General features: G+C 33.5%; 1 protein-coding gene across 2 annotated transcripts in view; it reads left to right on the forward strand.

The window, feature by feature from the left end:
• snx29 (sorting nexin 29) overlaps positions 1 to 22,725 on the forward strand; it is a 265,933-nt gene that overhangs the window by 90,234 nt on the left and 152,974 nt on the right. For both annotated transcript variants that reach the window (XR_015504021.1, XM_087276140.1), the window contains exon 15: positions 14,690 to 14,796. Coding sequence is in view for 1 of the 2 variants with exons in the window: in XM_087276140.1 (XP_087132266.1) it covers positions 14,690 to 14,796 (107 nt within the window). In the remaining variant the exon portion in view is untranslated. The remainder of the gene's footprint in view (positions 1 to 14,689; positions 14,797 to 22,725) is intronic.

The raw sequence follows: 22,725 nt of genomic DNA on the forward strand, positions 1-22,725 counted from the left end.
GCACACTCCATTTCCGCATTACTGGATCTGTAGCGACAACAGAACGCAAGGGATGATGGTCAAGCATGGGCTGATGGGAATTGTAGTTTTAGCTACCTCCCGTTCGCTTCATTCGCCTGAGCAAATTTTCTCAGAAGACCTAAAGTTTTACCGAGTCATGCGACTACGGTAATATCGAAAAAAAATTAATATTGCGGTATGACGGTATTTACAATACCGTTACATCCCTACTCAACAATATATCTTGTTCACTGTCCACTGAGCTGTCAAGTGTAAGTTCAGCTGAAGTTCATATGTACTCATAATTCCTTAGATGTCAGTAAAAGTGAGTGTTGGTTCACGTGCAGGTGCACTTTATCATGAGTTGCAGAACAGAACGCAGGTGTCCTTTTGGCCTTGCTTCCATAAATCTGCTCTCATTGTGACTTTAATGCTGCTCTTCTAATTTATCTTCTCATCTCTGACTGCATTTAAACAGAATGACTTTTTTATTTACCAAAGCCCACATACCTGATAATAATGCCAGAGGTATGGGTAATAATATAAAAGAAAATAATAATAATAACAATAATAATAATAATACTGAAATCACTCAAATAAGCATATAAATGAGAGTAATACATTCATCAGAAAATTCATCAAGACACAATGAATTCCCCAACAAATACTAAAATACTAACATGCCATGTCACTGTTAACCAAAATTATAGAAATAAGAACATTCAGATGTGTTGTTAAATAATTGTAATATTTATTTAACATCTCAAGGGTTCTTCAAGTACATATTTGACATTTTAGGATTTTGACTGATAAAAATGTTTATGAACCCCTGCTGTATTAAAACTTCGATGGGAACGACTCTTAAAAAGAATCAAAGCGTCCTCTTGCATTCTCTTCTTGTCATCACTCCTTGAGGCTAAAAAAAAAAACCCTACAAAAAAAAAAAAAAAAAAACAGTCCATCCTGGCGCAAATCCGTGATTAGTATTCAGAAGCTGTGCAGGACTCCCCTACCACGCTCAAAAACTTGCCTAATGTTGCCTCGCGAGACTGCTCCAATGCTGCTATTTCCCTTTGTTTTTTGGAGGCTGGATGTTGAAATAATTGATTTGACCTACTTTAACATTTGTCATTAGTCATCTGCGAGTTTATCAGGCGCGGTGCATTTAATTATGGCGAAGAGGCAAATTAATCGTCTGTAGGCTCTGGTACCTCTCCTGGGGAGGGGAATTTCCCTTTACCGCTGTCAGGACTATTAACACAATAACAAAAAAGCAATTAGATTGACTTTTAGAAATGGCAGACAATTACACTGACTGGAACTAGATTGTCGAGTGTCCGATAAAGCAGTTTTCCAATAATAAAAACAAGCATCCCCACTACCCTTCTCACTTAAAGGAAAACTCCACTTTTCTTTGGAAATTGGCTCATTTTACAAGTCACCTAGAGTTAAACAGTCGAGTTTTAGCATTTTTAAATGCATTCAGCCAATCTTCAGGTGTGTTGGGAACACTTTTAGCTTAGCTTAGCATAAATAATTGAAACGGGTTAGACCATAAGCACAAAAAAAAAAAAAAAAAGAGTTTTGATCATTTTACTATTTAAATCTTCACCCATTTTTTGGCAATTCTATAATGTACTAAGACTGAGAAAAATGTAAATTTGCAATTTTTACTCCATGCCTGAAAATAGTTTCCAGTTAGTCACTGTGTAATATAATTGTGCCTGCTGCAGCCATGATAATTCAGCAAGGTCTCTTGATTATTATGTCTGATTGAGAGTACAATTTCTAGGCATATTGAGCTAGAAAATAGCAATTTTTTATTATTCTATCAGTCAATTATTAATTTTTTTTTTTTTACGCAATGCTAATGATCTAATGCGATTTAATGGTTTATGCTAAGCTAAAAGGTTTCCTGCCAGATGCTGAAATCGGCTAAATAGATGCAAAAATCTTAAAACTCAACTGGTTAAAGTAGGGCTGGTATCGATATTTATTGACTGAATACTATAGTTAATATTGATTAAAAAGATAGCAATAGCAAGGATGTCCCCAGAGTAGCTTTTTGGTTTCTTTTATTGTGCATCCCAGCCACTAGCTCCCCATCTGAAAGATTTTTAGCGTAGGGGGTTATATAGTCATTCAATTTCACATTTTGTAATGTTTTTACAAAAATTTTTAAAATTTATCAGGTTTAAGAGTCTCTTTAACACTCATGTTTATTTTATTATAAAGTGATCATATAAGTTGTTTAAATAATTTTGTTTTTGGCTGTTAAAACTATCTGCCTTAGTAATGTTAATAAATTAAAATAACTTGGTTACATTAAAAATCCTGGTATACCTAAATGGATTGTTAAAAATATTCAATAATTATCAATATTGAATGATATGAAACATGATATTGTGATAATTTTTTGTGCAATTTCGCCCAGTCCTAGTTTAAAGTCCACATGAACTGGAAGCTGCATTTTTTTGTGTGTTTTTGAATTTTGACGCAGTTCCTAGAGGAATGGTGTATTAAAAAAAAGCAGTGGGCGTAGCTTGTTTTTTTCTACTGCGAGCTGAATGAATGTAGTAAAGTAGACTTTTCATTCAGAAAGATGGAGAAAATGGTTTTAGAAGAGTTATTACAGCCTAACAGGCTTCTCCTCCTCCTCCTTACCATTTCTATTGTCAAATCTGACAGTTGGAGGGGCATAGTTAACCATGTTAGCCACGTCCAATACCTCAAAATAACGTAACCTAAGAATTTAAGTACATTTTCATATTTTAGTTTTAGATTACAAGGGCAAATTTATTCTTTTTTTTTTTCTTCTTGCTAATGACATACAGGAATGAATTGTTTATCACAAACTGGCAATGCGAGCTAACAAAATCATATTGTTAGATTTTATTTTATTTGTACTTTAACCCTTGAAGACTTGTACAGTGTGGAATGTTTCTTTAGGTAACACATGATGAACTGAATAATACAAGAGCAGCGGTTAAGTTTACCCTAGGACTTCTTTGGTTGTGGCCACTCTAATAACTGGCCATCAATGGCTGAGTGTCATTCATGGGTTGTATTAGGGCCACTGAAGGGTAGGGGTGGATGATATGAATCCTCATTACGGCTTCTAGCCTGTGATGTTTTCAGAGTTTCACGATTAATGAGCCACAACAAGGCTGGTTCCACGCTTTTCAGTGCAGACGACGTTATCAGGTCAAGTTTCTTAAGCTAATAGCTTTGATGTGAGTGTGAATAATGAGGAATACATACACACAGATGAGTATACTTTTTAAAATTTATATTCAAAAACCTTGCAAGCGTATGGTGATGTGAAGTGGGAAATCAAGGATGATATTATATAAGCTGGCTAATATTTTAGATAAAAAAATACATCTTGCTCCGTTTGATGTTCTCCATTACACATGCTAACTCAGAGATTTATAAATGGTCATGCCTATGCAAATGATCAAGCTTTCTCTTAGAACAATTTGTAAATAGATCAGTTTGATTTTTACTAGAAGTAAGTTTTTTTTGTGTTATTCATGGGTTGCTTTTACTTCATAGAGAGAAGCTGTTGGAAGATTACTAACTAAATCAGGCCTATTTTAAACATTGTGCTAAATAAAGGGATTCCTTGATCTAACATTGCCCGCTTTCCATCTTCTTTTTTTTTTAAGGCAAAACATATGTTGCTCTGTAATTTCATTTCATTTCTTAAATTGGAATTAAAAATAAAATGTTTGAAAATTTATGTTGGTTATAAATGGTTTATATTCATATACTTTGCTTGGGATGATTTCAAGGTTTACCGCGGTTTCAGGGTTTTAAAACTGCAAGCATTTTCTGTTATACCATTCCTAAGGTATATGTAAGCTTTTTAAAATGCTTTTTTTCAAGTATCGTAAATAAATTTGTGTTTTTGAAACCAATGAAGAGAGCAGAAGTCAATGATTTATTTTAATATTTTAACTTGACATGTTTACTGTTCCAAAATATTAAAAATGTTTCCTAAAATAACTCATGTTGACTTTAAATTTTTTTTTTTACTCAGAAATTTAAAAAGAACTTTTTAGAGCAGCAGTCATAATACAGTGATACTGTGAAATCGTGGTATTTTTATCCAAGAATATCATACGTCTGAAACTTAAACTGGCCTATGCCTAATATATACAAACAATACAATATGTATTAAGTACTGCTTTTCTTTAATTGATACTATTGTTAGCATAAATGTAATAAATATATCAAAAGGGACAATAAAGTTACTTTTTTTTTATGATTTCTTAACTCATGTTAAGAAATCTAAGCAAAGTGTAGCATGTAATTACCAGCAATACTATTTTCGTTATTAATAATAATACAAAATGTTTCTTGGGCACCAAACCAGTGTTTTAGAGGACTGGAGCAATGAATAAAATATTTTATATTGTATTAGGGATGTAACAATATTGTAAATACCATCATACCGCAATAGTAATTTTTTTCAATATTACTGTAGGCGAATGACCTGATAAAACTATATTTCTGAGATAAGTTTGCTTAGGCGAATTAAGCGAACGGGAGGTAGCGTGAACTACAATTCCTATCAGCCTAGGCGTGGCCATCGTCCTTTGCGGTCTGTTGTCACTACAGATCCAGTAATGCGGAAATGGAGTGTGTTGCTAGTAGGGGGGGGAAGAAAAAGAGCTGCAAATGATCGAACCTAAAGCGGGTTTTAAATCGGATGTGTGGAAGCATTTCGGTTTCTTCATAAAAAGATACGAAAAAGGAGAAAAGGTGACAGACAAAGAAAAAAACAGTTTGCAGGCACTGCCAGACTGTGGTGAAATACAAGTCGGGGAATACGACTAAAAACAGTCATGTGGACTGCAGAACACAGCACACTTGTTAGATTGATGCAGACATTGACTTGTACCGCAAAGAGACCTCTATCTCACTCATGGCTTGTCCTCTTAAGTGGTGGAAAGACAATGCACAACATTACCCACTGCTGTCAACCTTGGCTAAATCATATCTCTCTGTCCCAGAAACCTCAGTCCTAAATGAGAGGGTTTTTTTTTCTGTTGCAGGGGACATGCCCAGAGATCCCAGCTTTTACCAGATTATATTTATGTATATGATAATTTTCCTTAAAAAACCCATCTCTATTTGAGTGAGTGTGTGATTAAATGTTGAATGTGATGAGTTTTCAACAATACTAAATTGAAACTTATTTTTTTTTTATATGGTTTAATAGTTTAATAGTTTTTTTGTTATTAAAATTAAAAAATTGAAGTTCCTGTTTCAAAACTTACAGATAGATGGCTAATTTGTATGTCATTGATATGTTCAGTGCTAAGATAAATTGAACACTTTTGGCACTTTTTTTGAGTCTTTTCAATAGTTTTGATTTTTACTGTAAATTATTCAATAAATACCTTACTGTGTTATTCATACCGAGGTATTATCGTACCGTGAAATTCTGATACAGTTACATCCCTATATATTATATATTTTTAAATATATTTTAATTGGAAACTATAGGGTGACACGCTGGCTCAGTGGTTAGCACTGTCGTCTCACAACAAGAAGGTTGCTGGTTCAAGTCTTGGCTGGGTCAGTTGGCATTTCTTTTTGGAATTAGCATGTTCTCCCCATGTTTGCGTGGGTTTCCTCCAGGAGCCTTGATTTCCCACGATAGTTCAAAGACATGCGGTAGAGGTGAAGTGAATAAACTAAATTGGCCATAGTGTATGTGTGTGAATGAGGGTGTATGGGTTTTCCCAGATCTGGGTTGCAGCTGGAAGGACATTTGCTGTGTAAAACATATGCTGGATAAGTTGCCAGTTCATTCCGCTGTGGCGACCCTTAATGAATAAAGGGACTAAGCTGAAGGAAAATGAATGAATGAAATTTGAAACTATTATTTTAAATTGTGGTTATTAAAAAAAATATTGCTGTTTTATTTGAAAATCTAATAAATGTGACATGGCACAATGTAATTTTTGCATTTACAGTGACATACATTTCATAAACATAAAGGAGATATTATACATCTTTATAAAAACTGTCATTAGGTGTCATCATGTTAATTATTTTAGGCGTATTTATGACAACTTGACATAAACAAATACACCACAACCTGCCTTTGACATTGTCATTGTCACCAAGACAGCAAAACTCATCAGTGTATTTGTCATGAAAACTTGACATTACCAAGCTAAAATAACTTGTCATAAATCTGTAATAAACATGATTGTCATGAGACCATTATAATAATGTCACAAATATTTTTCTGATCACTTTTTTTCAGTGGAACAAACTGAATTTGTAAAAATTTAAATTTCATTTAAAGTATCAATATGTCAAAATTTTATAACAGTGTCATTAATATTTTTTGACATTTAATGAATTTTTAATGGCTAATTCAGTTTGTATCACTGTGCTACTGGGTAAAAAAATGTTTAATGATGCTGTTATAAAATTTTTGACACAATTATAATTGTCTCATGACAATAATGTTTATGACAGATGTATGACAAGTTATATTGTCACGATATTGTAAAGTTTTCTTGAGACTGACAGTTTTGAAGCTTGTGGCATCATATACAAAAAGACTCGAGGCTGTAATTGCTGCCAAAGGTTCATCAACAAAGTATTGAGCAAAGGCTGTGAATACTGATGTACATGTGATTTTTCAGGTTTTTTATTTTTAATAAATTTGAAACAATTTCAAAAAATGTTTTCACATTGTCATTATGGGGTATTGTGTGTAGAATTTTGAGGACATTAATGAATTTAATCCATTTTGGAATAAGGCTGTTACATAAAAAATGTGGAAAAAGTGAAGCGCTATGAATACTTTCTGGATGCAGTTTAGTTTTAAACACAGGCCAAAGAGAGCTATCTCTAAACTCTTATTAGTCTTGCTTTGTTTTTTCCCGCAAGATGTCTGACATTGTTATCATTGTTGCTCATTCATTGATATACATTATAACTTTAAGATGTCTGTTCTTATTCAAGGGTCTGATTATGTAGTGTGTACTCTTTTTTTGATGCATGAATAAACTGCCTGAAGGATTCTTTTTGTGATATAGTGAAGTTAATAAGAGCCATGACGACCTCAAAATGGCACAAAAAGATTAACCCAGCGAATTACTTTAACAGAAGCATAAAGTACTGTACTCCAGTTCAATTGACCAATTATTGAGCTCTCTACATCAGAGAGAGAAGCAGAACATCTCAGTCTGTCTTTTTAAGTCACCTTTTGTTGGCCTGTTTTTAAGTCTGATTATTATTAGGCCGACAAGCACAACAGCTCTGTAATGCATTAAGAAAATACGTCTGACCTGTTCTTGACAGTGAATTATTGTAAGACAAAATAAACTATATATATTTTCATTTATTTTACTCCCATTCAAAATCATCCCAATCAATCTAAAGTAATGAGTTGTTTAAGTCATCTGGTGAAATTGTATTTATATCGCAATATATATTGCAGCTGAAAAATAGTTCAGATGTGCAAGTTGGAAGATTATAAGCGAACTTGATCTTAAAAAGCCTTCATGTTTGCCCTCTGCAAGGTGCAATGAGTGTTTTGTATGCAATTTCACGTCTGGGCGTCAAATTGACTGCGTCCTGTACTTAGAAGAGATCACTCGCTGATGGAATGATACGCTGTTGTTATCTCAAGCTGTCTCGCAGGAAGCAACGGCTGCATGATGGGAAAATGGATGGAGATTACTTTGATCAACATTCTCATTAACTCTCCGCAATTTTTCTTTTGCTTTTTTTCCCTTCAGTGCGTAAACAGACAGTAATTTTCCATATGTCTGTCAAACATACGTTCATTCACTTACATAGGCCTAGTAGCTCTGTGGTGTTTTTAATTGAGATGCAGGTTCTCTGAGATCTTTTGGACAGAATTACGATGAATCGTAGTAACCTACACCACTGTATGAGTCTCTGCAGGGCAGCTTATGGACTAAAATGATCTATTCTTTAATTTAGAAAGCTGTTGTTTTTATTGTTAATCTTTAGAATCTTTAAAACTCTTACTGCAGCTCCAAATCCATTTTATATGTCCTAATCAATATGAAGGCAAAAGAAAGGAGGTCCATTGGAATTAGGTGTCCTTACGTTTGATGTAACAATTAAATATAATGAGTACTTTTCCATATACATTTCCATTGACAGAAACACATTTTTTAAAATAGAAAAGTATTATTATTTTTTTTTTGTATTTTGATGGACAAATTTGCATATTTTTTATTTAAGTGTTCCTATATGAAGCTTATTTTGGAGCTCTCCTGGAATACACCTCACAACATTTTTTATACCAAGGTCAAAAACACTTTTATTTTAAAAGGTTAATATACATTATATCATCTCAATTGAGTTATTTGAACATCATGGTTTTCTAAGCAAAAAACCCCTCTGTGAGGTTCATACGGCCCAGTGTGGCCATTGCTCAAATGGCCCATCTGACAACATGATACAATCCTTTAGGGACAATAAGAAGAGTGTTGATGAATAAAAACAGTGATAATGAAAATCTGGAGAAACTAGTTGATAGCTTGCATGTCTTTGGCAGGATGTTTATCAATGGTACGATTTGACATAGTTTGTGGCATATTATGCGATGACCTCTGAGAAACTAGGAAGGGTTTGTGATAAAATCCCCAACCCAAATTAACAAAACTACAAATTTATGTTAAAGGGGCAAAATACACCCGGCGCAATACATGCATGGCGGGATTTGTTGCTATTTTCTGACCAGTGCATCAGAAATTTTAAAGTTTTGCTAAATGAGACTAAAACAGACTGCATTATTGACCGACTAAAAGCTGCTCTAAAGTCCAGTGCAGAGTGCTTTAGTTATGGGCCTATGCAGGTTCAAATATACATTGCTCAATCCAAACAGGATGTACAACAATACACAAACATCTTTACATTAAAACATGAAAAAACATTAAAGGATTAAAATGTTACAAAAATTAGTATTTTTTACAAAAATATTGAAATCACTACCTCCATACATCATCTCGGGGTCTTTTTTCATTTTATTCATGACAATTTGCATTTGTATAATATTATTATTATTGTTATTATTAGCAGTATTATTTATTATATGCATATTTATATTTGCTTTAATTAAAACAAGTTTAGATGTGTTCATCTGTCGGGTTTGGAGACGGATGTGTCACCATATGGGGCATAGGAATGGGACATGGGTTTGGATAAAACTCTACATTATTACTGTTCATTTAATAATTTGCTGGAAATTAGAACTGAATTTAGAAATAATTTTAAAACAAATCTTTGTGCTTAACTAAATGAAATATATAGGCTAATGGATGCCTTCAGGGGAGTGCATACAACACTGTTTCCTTATCTATGAAAGTAAAGGAGTAAAGTAAAGAACGGAAGTTAGGAGAAAGTAAAGAGATCGAATGTAGGAGACTTTTTCTTAATCCTCATGCAGATGGTCTGTTTAACTCTTTTTCTCGCTAATGAAGCATTTAGTTTTTCTACTTACAAAGTAAACTACACGTCAGGGCGTAGAGTTTAATTTTTTTGTTTTTAAAATAGCAAAAGTGGAATCAGACACACCCTTAATGCTTTTGTACCATGCGCTTTAGACTATGCACCTACTGTATTGTTAAAATAGAGCCCATTAGGTTTAGATCAGTTTACTTTGCATCAGATTTCTATTTTTTTAACTTTGTACAGTGCTAATAGAAGTATCTGGTCAGTCATTTCTGATTTGGATATAAAGGCCATAGGGTAACATTATGTAAATGTAGCTCTGCAAAATTAATTGAAGGTGATTTTCACTTTGTCAGTAAAGCCGGCTCTGTAATCAGTAGTAAATCTCTAGCACCTGTTTACGTTTGTGTGTTTACAAAATGTGGTGTACTCCCAAATCCTAATCCTTATTGAGGAATGAGCAAATCATACTAAAATGCATGAATGAGATTGTACTAATTAATATGAATTAGCCACAAAATCGAAAAATAATCACGAATTGCTGTGCGATTGCTGAATCGCAGTCTCAATTTCATTTAAATTATTCATGCAGCCCTATGTAAGTAAATTGTAGATCTTCTTTAGATCGGTTACTGAATTTGAACTACAATAGTTGGCGACTAGAATAGTTTTGGCTGTTCAGAATCTATCCTTTATCTTTTTTTTTTACACTCTTGTCTTGTGTGTAGATTCCCTGTTTCCCACGCTATGATGACAATTCTAAATGAGTGAATCTACAGAATTATTACTAGTTTCAGGCATGACTGTGGTGAACTGAAATCAAGGTTGAGCTGAGTGTAATTTAACTGCAGTCCATTCTTGCTGACAGCAGTGGTGTGTGAGTTAGTGGGATGTGTAGACCATTGGCAGAGCAGTGATAAGACCCGGCGCTAAAGTGGCGGGCGCCTGTGTGTGTGTGAGCTGATAATGTTTAGGATTGTTGACTTGTACGCCATAGACTTATTTACAGCTTTATGACAAACTTTTCAGCTGAGCACCACCTCCTCGTCTCCATCCTTTTTACCCCCGCGCATTCATGCCCTCCAGACTCTTTGTATGCATATCTTCACTATTCTGATGATCCAGCTGCTCTTTATCAGCCGGCTGCTGCTAAGATGTGGTCACGCTAGGCTTCTAGCTTGCGAAATTGCTTGTGACCTCGCTAGGAACATCGGCGACAGTCAATTTGTGACTCTTTACATCTTCTACTGGTCAAACATCTTTTTGCTTTTCATGAAAAATCACTTTTTTTGCATGCAATTTTGTTTCCTCTGTGGAAATATCTGGATTTTCTTTCTCCTTTGAGAATTAAGAAATGAGAGAGTCTAGCAGCTGTTCTGTTGAAAGCTGGCCCGGTCCGGGGTTGCGTTTTTTGTTCTTATTGCTTTCCCCGTCTCTGCTGTCCTGAGGCGCCGCAAGCTACATTTGTGTTGTGAAAAGTTTCAGATTTTAATTGAGTTTTCAATTGGTGAAAGATTCTGTTCTGCAGCTTATGAACTCGGCGGATCTCAGCCGTCACAAGCGGCTCTACTGAAACTAGATTACACTGGATTTAAAGGCTACAGCTCCACGACACTGGAGGAAACCCAAGTTTCTTGGTGTGAACAACCAGCATCTTAGATTTTATTGTTTTTCCCACAGTTTTACAAGACATAATCATATAAAGGAAATTACTGAATCTCGCTCTAAAGCGGAAGACAAGTGGGTATTTTCTTGACCTCTAGTGCCATCAAACTGGAAGCTATAAAATAATTGTTTGCAGGCATTTATGCTCCATTTCTTTCTCGTTTCTTCCCATTGTACATCAAACAGTTATTCCCACCCAAAACTCACACCATTGATTGTGGGCAATGAGGATCCCAATCACTTACTGTAGCATGTGTTTGTTTGCATACTGTGCACATTTGCCACCGTTTTAGAACAAATGAACTATTCTAAATGACAAAAACAATACTGATACTGATAATCAAAAATACATTCCTGTTATTTGTGATCACATTAAGAAATTTTTGTTAATTTGAATTTCACTTTTGTACACACTATTTCACATTGTACGCTCAGAAAAATAGTACAATGTTGTACCAAAAAGTAGTGTCAATGTGGCAGTAGCTTTTTATGGAACAGAATTGTACCTTAAGACTAAGAAACAAATTTGTACCATTGCAGTTTCTACATGATTTGCACCATGGGAAACCAAAATGTACCTTTGGTTTTTAAAACTTGCTAATACAAAATTGTACCTTCATTAAAGGTACAAATCTGATCCATAAATGTACCACTACAGTGACAAGACATTTTGTACCTTAACAGTGTCAAATGTGTTCCTTCAAGATCTATTTAAAGACATTTTGCTTTATCCAAAATGCATAAATTTATTTTCAGTAAATATAAAACATCAAATACATTTATTAAACAATGTTTTTTTCAAAAGTTTCTTTTTGTGTAAATGCACCTTTTACATTTACAAGAAAGAACAAAAGATACTTTAACAGAAATCAAAAGATTTGTTTTTTGCTAAACATTTCACAACACTTTTCACAAAAAATGTTACAGAAACACATTCTCCCATGTACAATATATAAAAAAATCTTTCTCCAATTATCACACAGTACCTTTGTAATCACTTAAAAGTTCATTTAATTTACTTAAATTTAAAATAGAAATATAATTATGCAGAAGTATTGTAACAAGATATGCACAATGTTTCATTAGCTTTACAATACTAAAATATCTGCATGAACACTTTGCATACGCAGGACTTTTTCCAGCTCATGTGCGTAGTGGAAAGCAAATGCCAAGAAGTGCAGATATCAATAATGAAAATGTATTTATCAGAAAATGCTCTCCAAATGTTTATTAAAAATGCCTTAAGTGTTTAGTTTACAATACCTATAGTTTTGTTTACCAATTGTTTTGTATTAAAGATCTTAATAATAAATGTTTTTGATTTTCTTTTAACAAATGCTTTTAAATGATAATTCATGTTTTAATATGAAAATTATTAATTAAGTCACTTTGCCTTTCCAGTTATATTTATTTTCATAAATATTGAATTAAAAAAAGAGTTGTCCAACACTTATGTACCTTTTTTATGAGAATAATTGTGTACCTTCATTTCAATTACACCACAAAAGGTACAGAGCAGTGTCATAAAAGTTTCTTTTCTGTACCCTATAAGGTACAGCTTTTACATGGGTCCTTAGGGAACATTAAGTGTACCACCGTGTACCTTTTTTCTGAGAGTGTACAGCAGTAGGATTTTAGTTTTTTTTAAAAGAAGTCTATTTTTCTCATCAAATTTATTTTTCTTTATCCAACGTACAGCAAAAACAGTAACATTTAAAAATAGTTTAACTAAAGTTTCTATTTGATTATATTTTTAAATGTAGTTTATTTTTAGTTCTTAGAATCATTACTCCAGTCAGATGATCCTTTGGAAGTCATTGCAATATGCTAATTTGCTGTTTAAGAAACATTTCTTCTTATTATTTATTTATTTATTTATTCTTTTATTTATTCATTTTTATTATCATCATCAATATTTATTAACATCTAAGTTATTTTTTTCAGGATTTTTTGATCATTAGAAAGATTCAGAAGTCATGTTTTTGATAATTGTCAATATTAATACTTTTGTATAACAAGGATGCTTTGAATAAATTTGGATAAATGCTGTTCTACTAAACTTTCTATTCATCAGAAAAATCTGAAAATGAATGAATGAATAAATAAATGAATGAATGAATTAATTAATTAATGTTTTTGAGCATCAAATCAGCAAATTAGAATAATTTCCAAATATCATGACTGGAACAGAAGAGACTTGTTTTGAAAGACAAAATTGTACTTTAAAATAAATTATGACCGTAATTATTATTATTTTATATTATTATTATTAGTAATTATTATTATTATTATTATTATTATTACTGTACTTATAATAAAAATGCATGTACAATGGTGCTAGACACGAAACAATCATTTTTTTTCTTTGTGATTGCACTTTCTCACTGTAAAAGTTATGATTAATAAGATTAACTTTTATTCTCATTTAGAGTAGAATTGCTTATACAGGTATGTTATTCCTCTCACACAAAAGCTCACGACTCTATTGTTTTTGCTGTCCTTACAAGATCTTGTTGTTCTTGTTTGTTTTCTGGCTGTAAAACATCAGCTGCATTAATATAAGTAAAACATTTTTAAAGCTTATGTGAGCTTGTAGACATGATTTAAAAATAGTGGATGGTTTGCAATCAGTATGTGCACATTAAAACTGAAGTATATTCTTTGCTCTAAATGAGAGCTAATCTGGGTTTGTATATATTGGTTTTGAGAATGACACACTTGTCCTTGCTCAAGGATTTGATGAGAGCATATCTCTATAGAGACTGCCATATGTCTTACCAGAGTACTGAATGGCTGGAAAGAAATGCTCTTGCGTGGACATGGATTTGGCATATTTTATGCAAACGACTCATTTTGTGCACAAGGTTATTCGTTAAAAAAAAATCAGATTTATGAACTTAATAATGAAACTAAATATAAATCCATTTCCGTACATGAGGAGTTTTTTTATTTTTAAGAAATACAGTCATTAGTGAATGAGACCAATTCATGATGAACACCTTTCAGTTACTTTACATATTGCTTCTATTTATTTGTCTGCCTAGGATAAGAGAAAATCGATTCATTTTTAGAAAAACATATTTTTTAAAATTTTTCTTCTCAAATTTTTTTTGTATTTGAATTTACACTGAAGAATTGAAGCTATACTTTCGGATAGTTCATTAATAATTCAATAATAAAGGCAAGGCAAGTTTATTTATATACTGTAGCACATTTCATACACAAAGATAATTCAAAGTGCTTTACAAAAACAAGAATAAAAGAAACAAGTATAAGAAATAAATACAACAAAATATAAAATGGTTAAAAACCGACTAAAATGTGTTTTAACGGGTTTATTTTTTAACAGTTGATCATTTTAAGGTGACTGGTCACTTAAAAAAAAGTCAAATCAACCAATTACTTTAAAAGCTACAGGCTTGTTCACTTTTTTTCTTTTCAAAAGTCAGCTAATCACTTTCTACAGGTCACTTACAGTTAACTGGTTAAAAGGTTTTAAATGTATATTTGTAAAACTTATGGAAAATATAAATGCTTTGTCTAATGTGTTACATTCTATTTCCAGCATTAACCAATCAGAGGAATTGTGAAGGTCTGCCTCCTGCCCCCCAAAGCCGGTCTATGGCTGATATAGAAGAACTGGCGTCTAACTATGAGCGGAAACTCATTGAGGTTAGTTCTGGAGATTTCATAGCAAGTAACTCTTGCCCTCACCCGCCATAACCCCACTGTCCTTTAATGTGAAGCAATTAAGGGTGCCTGCCTTTGAGTAGAGATTGAATCAATCTGATTATTCATTGATAGGCTTTTGGTTCAATTAAAGATTTTCTTACAAGTTTGGATTTGATTGAAAACTTTTTTTCATTTATCTGATCCCTGATTCCAGACATTTACATAATGTGTTTTGCTCAGTCTCTTCAAAATTGGTGTGTTCTTGAATAAGCATAATTTTACGTAAATTAAAGCGGAAGTAATTTTTTTAACCTAAAGTATAATTTTTTTACCAAAAAATGAAGGAAAAAGCACTATAAAAAGAAGCTTTACTGGTAAATGTTGAGGTGTGAACCAACCAACCCAACAACCAAACAAACAAAAAACTTGTCAATTTGAAAAGGTCTGTCACTCACTCTTAAAGAAATTAAACAGTTTGGTTAAAACATGTGATTTTTGACCATTATCCAGTCCTTCATCTGACTCTCTCAATAATGGATTAAAGTTGGATTTGTTCTAGGAGGGAGTGTTGAACCTTTACTAACTCGTAAAATAAAAATAGTTTTTTTCAGTAGAACATTAAAGATTTTTTATTTATTTATTTATTTATTTTTTAGCTAAAACTGTGGTTTTTTGGTTTTTTATATAAAATGGTGAATATGGTGCAATCAAAATGCCTCATTTTATTAGAAAAGGAACAATTAACTGTCCTTACGAAAGGATTTAATCATTGGCTTGCTTTCTAAATGCATTAATTCAGAAATAAAACATCAGTGTTGCTCTTAGACACACTCATGTACTTCTCTGGCTTTGTTTGCAACAATTTTTATTAGTGAATGAAAAGACAAACAGTCATATTATGTCTAAAATATAACACACTTGATAATAACTTATTTCTTTTTGAATTGTTGTATAATATCAATATCATATCTCAAATTATTTAGATTAGATTTTTAAATACCTCTTCTATTAGCACTGTTAACAAAGAGATTTTTTTCAGCACATTTTTAAACATAAAATGCAAAGTGTGCATCTGTAAAAGTAGCAGACTCGAAATAAGATGCAGATTTAGAGTTCCACATGAGGTGGTTATTAATTAGCAAATAATATAAATGTCGCAAACTTAAACATTAGGTGAGCAGGTTACATTGTAACCCTGTGTCATAACAACACGCTATGTGACGAGACTTGTAGTTATAAGCAATTTGGCTGTTTGCACTAAATGAAAAATTATGAAATTTAAATACAGCCATTCAGAAGCACAGAATAGTGCACTTACTGCACTCCAATGTAGTGGTAAGGTTTATAGTCTAAATAATACATATTAACCCTTTTTAACCATTATTAAATGTACATTGTGAATCACTGATAGTTGTTGGCTTGCATTATTTCAGTTTAATTTCAAATTTTATATTTTATTTTCAAGATCTAAGGTGAACTATCTGCTGCTGCTGCTTTCAGTAGTATGGCAAAAAATATGTAAAATGGCATTTAAACTTACATTATTAACATTTAACACTGAATAAAGCACCTGAGGTGTACCTGAGATGAACATTGCCAGTTTTCTTCTGTTCAGCTGCAAGAAATAAGCCCTTTCTAAAATATAAATTTCAGGTGTTGGGTAGAACAAAAACTCCTTTTAATATGGAAAATGTTCCTTATGTCACGTACTGTTGCTTTTATTTATAACACAACTCAAATCTACCTTAAATCATCCTTTAGGCTCGACAGTTTGGCACACTTCTGTCGATGTCGTTAATCTGGCAACCTGCGTTTGCCTGTGTTTTGAACCAGACGTGCAATACCTCGTTCAACCAATCTTACAATCTTACATACTGCAACTTTAACTAGGCAAGTTAGGTTAATTAGGCAAGTCATTGGACAATAATGGTTTGCTCTGTAGTCAATAAAAAAAGTGGTCTAATAATATTGACCTTACTAAAAATAAAACAAGTGTAAAGTGTTATTCCAGCCAGTCTAAACAAAATAAGATTTTCTTCAAAAGAAAAGAAAAATATTATAGAAAGTACTATAAAAGTTTGTTAGCTTATTAAACATCAATTGGGAAATATTTTAAAAAGAATTACAGAGCCCTTATAATTCATTAAAAAGGATTAAAATTTTTGATATAAGGATCTCCAACAACAGGCTGATATTCATACAAGGTCAAAAACACTTTCAATGTCTTATTATGTGCATTTATTTTTACCTCATTATCCCAGCGACTCCTATATGAATCATTCAGTGATTCATTTGGTCCCAAACCCCTCCTTAGCGCTAAGCTAATTTGCGCTGATTGGACGATGGCAGCCTTTTGCGATTGGTCGACAACGTTCAGCGCGAGAATGCCCAGCACGGCTTATCAACAATTTTGGTAGTCAGAGTGCAGAGTGTATGTGTGAGCATACCTGCCAACAATCCTGTTTTTCCTGGGAGTCTCCCATATTTCAGACCTCCGTATTATCAGATTTCCAGCCACCATTTTGTTTTTTTATCCCGGAAAACTCCCATAATTTGTGTGAACCCAATGCAGTTTATTACCTGCATCTTGCTCTATTCTTAACCGTAAGTAAACAGTGACACACATTCAGTATTATTCGACACAGTGGCAAAAGCTGAACTATTTTGAACCTTGACCACTGCACGTATGTAAGAACAGCTGACGGTGGCCATAGCATTGACAAATGGTAGTGGAATGTGAGCTCAAAAACACATTGAAATCCGTAAACAAAGCGGCACGCTTCAACGTTGCATTAGACACGATATGAGAATAAAAAGAGTTACCCAGATACGGTACAAGCGGTTACAAGTAACAAAACACAATTAAATACATAATTTGCAAGCTAGAGAAAACAAGGAGGGAACCATGGTAATGCAGTTTCTTACACTTGTGAAATGGAGAAAGAAACTGATCCATGATCCACAGATCCATGTACTGATAAAGTTCCTGTCAAGCTTTGATAAAGTTCCATATATCAACATATCAATATATCAATTTCTGATCCATTCAAACGGCCGACAGATCCCCCTTTTGTAACTGTGTAGATTCCAGAAGCACTCGAACAACACAAGTCTGGACTATAATGACTTGTCATTGTATAATGACTTCATGACTTGATGCAACCGGCGTCTGGTACAATGCTTGTCTTCCTATTTTTCTTTGCTACTGTTTGTGGGCGGGGCCGCGGGTTTCAATTTTCCCGGGTTTGTGCGCAGCAATTGGGCAGGGCTTAAGTTTTGTATCTACGTAACACCAAAACGGCTAAAGACTCGTTATCAAGACGATTAATTTAAAGCACAATGAGTCAACTCTTTTATAAATGAATCAATAGTTTTAAACACTGTGCACTTTCAGATTTAAGCCTTAGCAGGATATTTTACTTCACTTAGAGCTGTGTTACACACTACATGGAAGGTAATTCTCAAAAACCCATAATAGGGGCTCTTTAATATTTTACAAGAGGGCTCAATCATACAGCCTTAAACTCTATATCAAAAACCCATTTTTCTTTCATAAGTTGAATTACGAGGCATTATGGGACGTTGTGGACTCGCAAGCTTTGTTATTGTTTGTTGTTTACAAGTGCGTAACATACTCAGTGTCAGCTCAAACATGGTTAAAGCAACAATTATGATATGACTGTACACGATAAATGTTGCACACCCCATTCATTTAGACTGTCATACAGTATATAATTCTCTACAATAACTTCATATTCTGTTTATGTTTTCAGGAGATTATCTCTTCAATTATTTATAAATGCATTTACAGTCATGTTTACTTTTGAGGATGTCATTTATTTATGGTCCTTTAGCTGAGCTCTTCGTCCCAGTAGGGTTTCTCAGACATGGATGTGAGGGCATCATTCCTGCAGTTTTCAAATTTACATACAGGCTCGACGAAGGCTTTATTTACTTTTCCTTGGCAAGCAGGCATCCATTTGTATCCCCCTCCTGACTGGATATGTAAAAAGCCACAGTAGCTTATTTATTTGCAGTTTCCACAGTAATGAATGCAGAACATATAGAAGTTTTATTACAGCCGCTGTGTATTTATATGGCTAAATGAATATGCTGCTACTAAACTAAAAGTGATGTTATCTTGCGTGTAGTTTTGAGTTGTCGCGTAAAATGATATAAAGACCTGTGTACATATATAAATCTGTTTAAATGATTAATTTCTTCATCCTGCTCTAGCACAAGCGTTCAGTCGAGTCCGTTCTGGTATGTTTCACTTGTGCCAGAAGCGCTGTAAGTGTGTACTTACATCATCTTAAATGCATCAGATGATTTGAAGATGTCATCATTCTTCTGAAGTAACACCAAAGGAGCTTGGCGTTTTCTCTCTCTGTAACCCACACACACTTCCTTTCCAAGTCTTCTTTCAAATGATCGCTGTGGAATACTGTTCTTCTGTCGTAATACTATCACACATCAGTTAATGGCCCTGCGGGACTTCAGGCACAGAAGGTATGCAGGCTTCCTATTGGCTGAGACCTCAGATGGACTGTGGAAGAGAACGAAATGCAGTGCAAGAGGTAGTTTAATGTGCACAGGCAAGCAAGTTCTTAAAGCATTTATTATAAAAAGTATGTGCATATTAAAAACAACTTAGCAATATCTTTCACAGATTTAATTAATATGCATTAGACCTGATATTCAAGGTTTGTGTGCGTGACAAATTTTTTGGATCTGAATATTTAAAAAAAACATCAAAATTTCCGACCTGTGTGCAAAGGCAGGCTTATTGACTGAAGGGCTTTTTTTATGTGAAAACAAATGTCCACTTTTTATCACACTTATTACTGTACGGCCACAAAATGCAAAAATTTGACACAAAACATTGCTCTAAGCCATCATAATTTATCATTTCTTTAGTATAATGTTAAGCTGACATAAACGAATAGGCTGATTGCAGAATACACTAACCTACTGTACATATTATTCAATCTCAAGATGGTGCCAAGCAGTCAAAAACAGAAGCATCAGAGCCAAGCATGCGAATGAATGCAAACGTATTCATTGATGGTCAAGATGGTTTGAAGTACCTGGATAAGCCTGTGCTATTATTTTCAGCAGTTGTTATCTCGGAAAACCTTACCTTATTCCTGCGAGTAAACAATCAGAATCAAGTATTCTAGACAGGCATGTTATAATCTATAAAAACAACCGATGAAACTGAAATCCTCATCCGGACTTACCTTGATTATTTAAATTATGCTTGATGAATTGCATCATCTTATGACTGAAAAGTACTAATGATAAGATGGTTAGTGTGGGATCATTCAGCTGTTTGTGTTAAGAACAAACTTTCTTTCTGCAAGCTTTACATTTTATTAAAAAACTAGTAATTTATTACAGCTCAGATTAATGTTTTGTTGTTTTGTGCAACATCAAACTCACACTTATCTCATAACTAAAGGGTAGAACCAGCTGTTTGCATCATTTTTGTAGTCTGTAATCAGTTTGGTTGCCTGTCAGTATGTTAGAAGATATCTGTCACTACTTTTTGGATATAAACTTTAGGAAAATATTTAAAAAGTGATTTTTAAGAGCGCTTTAAGAGTCCAGCCTTAGATTTTTATGACTTTTATGACTGTAATGAATAAGACAATGCCAAACTCTTGGAGGTCTTTTGAAGTCTGACAGAGTGTTCTGTTTCGAGCAGGAGAGGTTTTGGTAATGGCAAGAGCTACTGAAAATCCCTCTTTGATCTGCCTCTTCATTAGGGATGTGATATGAGGATCACCACAGGGTTAGCGGGTTTGAACACCTTAAGATGCCTTAAAGAAGATTCTGACGGCTGGTCAGTGTGTTTCAGAGGTGTGTAGTCAGAGGAATGTCTCTAGAGCCAGTGCTTCACCACTTCAGGAAAGGCTAGTGACTCCAGTCAGGTGGTTATTTAGTGTGATTAAAGGACTGTGTGGATTTCAGCCAGCACCATGTAAGACTGTCTGAGGCTTTACAACCAGACAAAGAATTTAAATACCGCTTGTAATAGCAAAAAAGCTTGCTGAAAAAAAAAATCATTGATTCAACTTGTACTGAAAACTGAAATAAAGTAGGTTGAAACATGATTGGTATATGTTTAAACAATTTTCTAAATGTTTGTTTACATAGCCATGGGAATGGTTGGTGATATTAACGTCCTGTTTGTGGCACAGCAGTATATATGAGGGGGCAAACTTTTCAAGATGGGTGGTGAACATGGTGGCCATTTTGAAGTCGGCCACCTTGGATCCAACATTTGTTTTTTTCAATAGGAAGAGGGTCATTTGACTGCATCAAACTTATTGGGAATTTCACAAGAAATGGTTTTAAGATAACTTTATTTTTTTAGTGAGTAATTTACAAGCTTCTGACCACTTATAAAATGTTCAATGTGCTGCCCATTGTGTTGGATTGTCAATGCAACCCTCTTCTCCCACTCTTCACACACTGATAGCAACACCAGCACAGGCTTCCAGTATCCATAGCTTCAGGTGCTGCACATCTTGTATCTTCACACAATAGACAATTGCCTTCAGATTACTCCAAAGATAAAAGTCTAAGGTCGGGAGACCTTGGGGGCCATTCAACTGGCCTACGACGACCAATACATTTTTCATGAAACTGTTTATCTAAGGCCCTGTTTACACTAGTGCGTTGTAGTTTTAAAATGGCGTTTTAGAATGAAAGCGATCCGCATTCACACTAACGTTTCACCCAGTGTTTCTTAACAGCTGTCCATCCACATTACACCACTGGAAACGCACATCACGTGACCACACACACACTCTGTCATGCGCTGCAGAATATCTATCTTTACAGGCACAAACTTGCTTTACCTGCACACTACTGGCAGCAAGGAGTGGGGCCGCAGAGTAAAATGACTTGCGCCAGACAAAACACAAATATGAGAAAAAAAAAAATTTAAATGGGTTTGGAGCAACATGTGGATTAATAAATGATCTAATTACTAATGTGGATTAGTAAGTGAGCTATTCCTTTAACAAACCATTAACTATGACTTTTGCATAAAGAAAACGGTAGCGCTTTATAATTACGCACTATGAATCGTTTATTAAGTGTTAGCATATAGTTAATTCATTATCTGTTAATTGTTATCTCTCCAGTAATTGACGTTAGTATCAGTTTCTAAATACAGATGTATAAATCCTGTAATCTTGACTGAAAAGCACATCTATAATGAACTTAATGATTTTATTTTCATAGTTTGTTAATGATTCATTTTTCATTACTTTATAAAGTATTGCATTACTTATAAACTAGTTATTTAAGAATAGTTGGTGTTATTTTACGATCAATCAGAATGCATAAGTAAATTATTAACAAACTATTCAAATTAACAATCATATATCTTAGGACTATGCTATCCCCATATAAAGGGATTATGAATCTTAGGACTATAAATCCCTTATAATTGACAATTAAAGGATCAGTTATATTCTAAACAGAAAAAAAAAGAAAAATAAATTACTTTATTAATTTCTAAACTGTATCAAATGAAACAAAATGTTTTCAGTCTTACCTATAATAAAATTACTGTACAGTTTAAACTTTGCTAAATACCTTTGAAATGTTATATCATAATATATTGTTAAAAAAATATAGTGTTGTTGTTTATCCAGTTTTATTTAGTTGTATTTATTTCTAATTGTATTTTAACACCCCAGTTATTCAGCAATGTTAGAAGTTTACAGTAATTTTATTTTTTACATAAGATTGCTAAGATGTATTGTTCATTTGACACTAAGCCTTTATTTGTCATTTATTAGGGATTTACAAAGCATAAATTGTCCTCACTTTAGAATAGGTCACAAAACTGCATGAAGTTGACCTAATGAAGCATTACCATACATAGTAACCATTAATATATGCCTGAATGAT

The sequence above is a fragment of the Danio rerio genome, chromosome 12 (genome assembly GCF_052040795.2).
Source record: "Danio rerio strain M-AB ecotype USA chromosome 12, GRCz13ab, whole genome shotgun sequence".
Classification (NCBI taxonomy): Eukaryota; Metazoa; Chordata; class Actinopteri; order Cypriniformes; family Danionidae; genus Danio; species Danio rerio.